Source organism: Plasmodium coatneyi, chromosome 12, assembly GCF_001680005.1.
Source record: "Plasmodium coatneyi strain Hackeri chromosome 12, complete sequence".
NCBI classification, from domain to species: Eukaryota; Apicomplexa; class Aconoidasida; order Haemosporida; family Plasmodiidae; genus Plasmodium; species Plasmodium coatneyi.
In genome coordinates this window covers 3,499,188-3,506,217 of record NC_033567.1, presented here as the reverse complement: position 1 = coordinate 3,506,217, position 7,030 = coordinate 3,499,188, and the positions used below count along the sequence as shown (strand labels likewise).

General features: G+C 39.0%; 2 protein-coding genes across 2 annotated transcripts; one reads left to right on the top strand and one right to left on the bottom strand.

The window, feature by feature from the left end:
* Window positions 1-481: 481 nt before the first annotated feature.
* Window positions 482-2,005, top strand: PCOAH_00044520 (40S ribosomal protein S3; the record flags this gene model as incomplete). The annotated part of the gene is made up of 3 exons (XM_020061236.1): window positions 482-493; window positions 1,030-1,151; window positions 1,376-2,005. 3 exons carry the CDS (start codon window positions 482-484, stop codon window positions 1,908-1,910), a joined length of 669 nt encoding a protein of 222 aa, XP_019916126.1.
* Window positions 2,006-3,219: 1,214 nt separating this feature from the next.
* On the bottom strand, window positions 3,220-5,543 carry PCOAH_00044510 (Uncharacterized protein; the record flags this gene model as incomplete). Its single annotated transcript, XM_020061235.1, has 10 exons — window positions 3,220-3,269; window positions 3,398-3,584; window positions 3,739-3,881; window positions 3,983-4,002; window positions 4,107-4,169; window positions 4,303-4,388; window positions 4,537-4,592; window positions 4,875-4,956; window positions 5,121-5,184; window positions 5,311-5,543. Coding segments are annotated over 10 exons (861 nt in total), but the record flags the coding sequence as incomplete, so codon positions are not given.
* Window positions 5,544-7,030: the final 1,487 nt, after the last annotated feature.

The window sequence follows — 7,030 nt, the reverse complement described above, 5'->3', positions numbered from 1 at the left end:
GAGCCTGCTGCCGCAAGAGGTGCAGGGCTACATGTATATTGAGGGATGCATAATAATCCCATTCGAGCATTGCATTATACTCACTTCAAAAAATTATTATTTGGATATATTCTTATGTACACGTTTTCGCGGCATACTTTTCCAAACTTTCGCGCAAAAAAAAAAAAATTAATTTTTCTTTTTAAAAAACGTTCCTTTTAAAAGGCAAGAAAAACACGCCAACGAACAATGACACGAAAATATAAAATCCATAGGATAGCCATGTGATGAGGTATGCATTATTCGCAACAAAATTTAGGAAATTTAAAACGTCAAAAAAATTGAAAAAAATTTCCATTTAACAAGATCTTCCTTGCTGAAAAGATTCAAACTTCCCGAAAGTTGAGAAAACTAAAAGAGCGTTTTCCAAAGTGGCATTTGCGACAGAATCCCATTTTAACTGAACAAACCAATTTGAACAAATACAAAATCAGCATACAAGATGTCAGCTCCTGTAAGTTTTAAATAAAAAAAATACGTACATACATGAAATGCTCATGTGATGAGTGAACAGAATAGTCGTATTTTTACCCTACATAGGATAAAAATGAGAGTTTTGTGAGTTCGCTGCATTTTATGCATATTGATACGCAGCAATTTGTACGGCGAGATGGATTACGTAAAAAATTGGGGGAAATACAAACCCCGTTGTATGAGTTGTTTCTCCCTTTTTATCCCTGTCACGGGGGCGTACATCCACACCTACATGCATATTCTCCATTCTGAAAAAGAATAAGCATTTGAGAGCCATAGATGCAATGCGCATAGGCAGCCTTAGGTGTGCCTGCCATAATGCCAAAGCATGCTGGAGGCGAAGAACTAAAATTTTCCCCTTATATGAGTGATAAAAAGGGGAGAGGTGCATATATGCACAGACACGTATATGTTGAAATGTACCTTTTAGGGTGCACCTCGCAGAGTTGCAATTCCGCTAGCGTTTGATGGGCTGCTAAATTATCTCCATTTTTAATTCCCTCCCCCTTTCCACAGATATCGAAAAAGAGAAAATTTATCAACGATGGTGTTTTCCAAGCTGAGTTGAATGAATTTTTGGCCAGAATTTTAGCCGAGGATGGGTACTCAGGCGTAGAAGTCAGGGTCACCCCGATAAGGTATGGAGAGCGGAGCGTCATCTAGAAGCCCTATGTGCGGTCCCATATGAGCATATGTGTATTTTCCCACATTTCCACTATCGAATTTACCAAATTGGAAGTGCACCAAACAGATGTTTCATAACAAACTGCGTTAACCGTTTGTACACATCGATAGATATTAGTGTGCCCTTGAGAAGTTGCCGTATTTTATGTCCTTTTTTTTTTTTTTTTTCTCACCACAGGACGGAAGTTATCATTAGGGCCACACGCACGAGGGAAGTGCTAGGTGATAAGGGAAGGCGAATCAGAGAACTCACATCCCTGGTCCAGAAAAGATTCTTCAACAAGTCGACAAACAGTGTTGAATTGTTTGCCGAGAGAGTAGAGCACAGAGGACTGTGTGCAATGGCACAAGCAGAGTCACTCAGGTATAAGTTACTAAAAGGATTGGCAGTCAGACGTGCATGTTATGGTGTCCTCAGACACATTATGGAGTCAGGCGCCAAGGGATGTGAAGTCATTGTGTCTGGTAAATTAAGAGCCCAGAGAGCTAAGAGTATGAAATTCCGTGATGGTTACTTAATATCCACTGGAGAGCCATCCAAAAGATTTGTTAACACGGCTACTAGATCAGCACAACTAAAACAAGGAGTCCTAGGTATTAAGGTTAAGATTATGTTACCCACTGCTGTTGACTCGAAGACCGGATTGCCATCCATTTTGCCCGACAACATTTCTGTTCTGGAGCCCAAAACGGAAACCATAGAAGCATTGTGAACGGGTCATTTGTAAAGTGGGATCCACCTGTACGTACACATCGCGCGTGCGTACAGTTACATGTATTATATATATGTACATACTTGTGTGCGTAATTGCATGGGCAAAATGGCTACGTAGGAATGAGGAAGCATATAGATATATAATGCGTACGTGCAATATATTTTTTTTTTTAAACTTAAAAAAAAATGAATAAATAAATATCAGGAAACGGTTAAATATTATTATTTTTAATGGTACTCGCACATGGTGAGTTGTTAAAATTCCGCATCCGTGGTGTACCTACACTGTATAGTTTTATTTTTCTGGGAAGGTGCCATAACGTGGGGAAAAAAAAAAAAAAATCAGTACTTCCATAGTAGAGGGAACAAATGGAACGTGAACTAGTGGAAAAGGATTCACAAATAATTTACGCCTCACGTACCAATGCTCACAGCGGAGCATGCGGAAAGGCTCTCGTTGACTCTTTAAAAATGTAGAAAAATTTTTATCCTCGCGAATTGAATTTTCAATTTATGCAATTCCCCAGATGGGTACTCCACTTGAAGGTATACATTTGGGCGATAAAAAATAACACGCCGAAAATGGTGCCAAACTGTTTGGGAGGAAGTAATATGCTACCCGCAAAGCCAATGTTGAAATGTGTTATGTGTTGAGGGAAACACGCTCAGTCTGTCTGTGCACATGAAACAAACACAGGGGAGATAATTTTGTCTGTAGTTTTTCTGGTTTCTTTAAGACACCCCTTGCGCGTTCCAAATGTTGCATCACGTGTTACAGTTAAACACTTTTGCGTTTTATTTAAAAAGACCATAGTGGAATGGCGTCACATGTATGCGCCCGTTGACACAAATTGCCAAAAAGTGGAAGAGAAAAGAAAAGCGATCCGCTCGGAGGCATCCTCCGCGTAGGTATAAACATACGAAACGCATGCACTAATAAATGTAGAATGTGGTATACACTTTATACCGGTAAAATAAGTGCGAACATGAGAATATTCCTTTTAAGTAAATTTGCTCAATTTAACACTTGTGACAAATCCGTCCATTGGGATAATCGTGGGGAAGCTGCGAAGAAGAGTGTTGCGTGGGGCATTCGTTCGTTAGGTAGTGGAGCATCGGCACAACTTGCCCGTGTAAATATGCACACATAGGTGTAGTGTTCTGTCTGCATTTTCTCTTTTCAAAATGTACCCCTGGCAGAACCTGCGGAAATGAAAATGGATATTCGGGAAGGGTGCATAAATGTGTATTCCTGCTTTCTTTACGATATATTTTTTTTTTTTTTTTTTTTTCTTTGCGACTTACCAAGTTTTGCCGTTCCCGTGATTGCTGAGGGATCTGATGGATCCAGCAAAGCCTGATGAAGTTTTAAGAAAGAAATGGCGTTAAATTGTTCCCCCCTCCGTTTGTTGCAAATGTTTGTATAGCAATAACATAGAAGGTGATACTATAAGTCGCATTAATGACGACCCTCTGGGGAGTTACTTCTTGTGAAGTAGTCACAATCCAAGTGGGAGCAAACGTCCACAGATTTGGAGGTGCTCAAATTGTAGGGCGCGCTTTTCAAAACATGGTCGCAGATAGACATATAATTTAAGAAGGTTGCATATCCCGGGGTGTAAAAATTGGCGGGATTCATATACGTTATGTTGTTTATCTTTTCTACGAAATGCTGGTGAGAGTGAAAGAACGTTTTATTTGTGTGTACCCCGTAAAGCATTCATTGTGTTTATCATGCCATATTAAAATTTTGGATAAATTTCCTCTACTTTGATACTCTCTCGAGTGAGTTCTCATTTTGTGTCATTTCGCTCAGTGATCATTACGTCCAAATTGTCCCCAGTGTGGATAACGGCCCTTTTATCCTCATCGTTCCATATGACGTATTTACAGTTGTTCAAGGTGCACGCCTCTAAGGCCTTCGAAATGGACATAAACTTTGTCCCTTCACAACTGTTCTGAGCGCACGCTGAGGGGGTAAGTGGGCCATTCCGATGTGTCAGTGGTATATACTCGTATTCTTCACACTGATCAGGCTGACTGTTTTGCTTCCTTATATATTCACATTACCCAGAGACTGGTCCCGCACTCTGCAATGAGCATAAGCAAATACGTATATGTGTATGTATGTGTGCATAGTATGGGGCAACCCTCATCGGGGCGCATTTTTGCCAGTGAGAAGAAAAAGTATTACACAAGGTATTTGTGCGTAACTCCTTGGTGGAAGGCGTTTCCATCGTAGAGGTTTTTATAAGAACTGAAATGAGGAGGGAAAATCATTAGTACTATTTCGTGATAGTTAGTATGGGTAAAAATTAACTAGGAATATTTTCCACGCATTGTCGTGTGAGTTCTCCTAGAAAGGATAAAGCGAAAAATTATTCTCAGACCTCATGCAGATGTATTCTATGGTCAATTCTGAAGAAAAGTCCAGGTGGGGGTTCTTAGTGTTCCTCTTAAATTTCCGCACGTCGATCTTAAAATGAGAAGAAAAGTTTACTTTTGTGAATCTTACAAAAAGGGGTGTGTAGCTGAGGGGGGTTCAGTATTATTCTCCCATTTTTTCTATCTCATTTGCTATTCCTCTAGTGATTTTATTTGTCCATTTGGTTCTCTCTTCACACCTGACATTGTTCCTTCTTGGAGCATATTTCCTTTGCCATATTTGTGTAGTCATTTTCTGATGAAACGGGGAAATGGAAGAGGGGCACGTAATCAGTGAGGGAGGGGCAGCACCTAGAAGACGACAAGTGCATGTGTTGTTGCTGAACGGTGCGTGTTAAGTAAGCCTCCTATTTTTAAAGTGCTTTATGAACCCCTGTCCAAAAAATACAAAGCACAACATAGACGCAAAAGGAAGATTGGCACATGGATGTTTTTTTTCCAAATTTGCTCTTGTGTAGATGTAATGGCACCCACAAGAGGGAGGTCATTCAAGAGAGAAAAGATTCATCCAGTTAACCTTCCTCGTTCAGGTCTATTATGGACGCCTTTCTGACTGCTACGGTGTAGCCTTTATTGCAGGACACCCTTATTGAGTCTCTCTATAAAAGGGCGGTTTTAAGGGTGAACGGTGTTTTGGGGATAATGAGTTGTTCGAACAGGGGAAGCGCGGAGTGCAAGAAATGAGAAGGAATAACAGAGGCGGTTATAAATAGTTAGACATCGTTAAAAGTGGCCACCATTTTTTAATTTCCTCTATCCTTACATCTCTCAACACGTTGGAATACCTTGACGGCAGGTAATGCTGATACCCCTCATTATTTATGAATCTGCAAAAAAAAAAAAAAAAAAAGGAAGAAACGCGGGTCGATAAAACCGGACATGAAATGCTTAACGCGTCAGGGATCATAATTAGGCCACACTCTCATAGTGCCTATGCACGAATGTATTTAAACCCATAGTAAAAAATAGGGCTGTCTGTCTCCTTTGTTGGTAAAATTTCCTCTGGAGTGGCAAAATTAAGCAGGACCAGCAATGAGGCGAGAACGCGGGAAAGGTGCGACATTTTGTCGGACAGAGGCAAAGGGAAAAAAAAAAAAAATAAATTGAGAAGGACAAAAAAGGAGAAGTAAAAGGAGAACAACAAAGGAAAACAAAAAAGACAACAAAAACGGGAACAGAACCAAATCGTAAGGATAGAGATTACCTTATTTTTGCATTCCTTTGGCTTTAGATTTATGCCTACCATTTAGCTTCTTTCCCCGCATGTGCTATAGAGCGATAATTTAGTGTACATACATGGCACGCACGGAAGTGTCTTTCCCACGTCGTGAGAGAAAAAAAAAAAACAATACGACACTTCCACCAAAGCGTAATATGCGCCAAAGTCCAATATGGCACACTCTCGAGAGAAAATCTTTTTCTAAAAATTGACTTGCAATTTTTGCGTGAACAAATGGTTATACGACGCGGTGGGAAAAAGAACAACATGTGAGCAATGTGGTTGCGTGACATTTTTTTTTTTTTTTTTCGTTGCTATGTATTACTGTTTGTACGTGTTACTATGCTTTTGTACCTTTATGCATATGTATGTGCTCACCCAATTTGTGGTGGATCTTCTTTCCCCCGGTTAATCCCCTAAGGGCGATGAAAGCGTGAAATAGGAACGGTTCCAAATGACAAGGACCACACTTATATAAGCTTTAAAACCAGTCCATTTTTTTCCTTATAAGCAACTTCGTTTTCAAATGGACGCAGGGGTCAAACATGAGGAGCAACAACAAAGCAACGAAAATGAAAACCATCGGTAAGAAACCGAACAGAGTAAAATCGCAACCTCCGGGTCACCACACATATGTGTAATAACCACCTCGCGGCGTCAATACGTACACATAGAAATGGTTCAATCATGTAACAATTTGGAAAAATGAACGAAAAGAGGAAAGGTTGAAGGATGGTCCAAATATGCATCCACTAAGTTGAAAATTCCTGGTATCAATTTTATATCGGTTAAACCATTTACCATTTATTATATGCCTCAGTCTTGGCACACTTTTCCGAGTGTGCATTATTTTTTCCTCATTTTTTCCTTTAAGTGGATTTAATTTTACGATAATTTTTGGGGGGAAAATAAAACAAAAGAAGGATTCTCATGTGTTGATTTTTTCTTCCTTCGTAAATTATGCATATTTCATTTTTAATGAATAAAAAATATGAAAAAATGGTTTGTGTATCTTTTTTTTTTTTTTTTTTAAGTGGTGGATGCAGTAAAAATAGTCAAAAAAAATGAAAAAAAAAAAAAAAAAAAAATAAACAAAACGGATGAACAAACGATCGAATGAACAAACGATCGAATGAACAAACGATCGAATGAACAAACGATCGAATGAACAAACGAATGAACAAAAAAACAGCTATTCAAACACACTGCGCTTTTTCACGGATTTAACCTTTTCGCAGAGCATATTTTTATGTGTTAAATGTCTATTCATTTGTATGAGTAAATATTTGAAATTCATTGCGACAATGTAGCTAATCGCAAATATCGTTTCGCTCACACGTACATATATGTTGTTCCTAGTGCTACTCACATTTGCCGCTTTTTTTTTTTTTTTTTTTTTGTTAACCATTCTGTTTTGATCTTTTCTCGCATCCTCGCCTACACACAAATTTGTG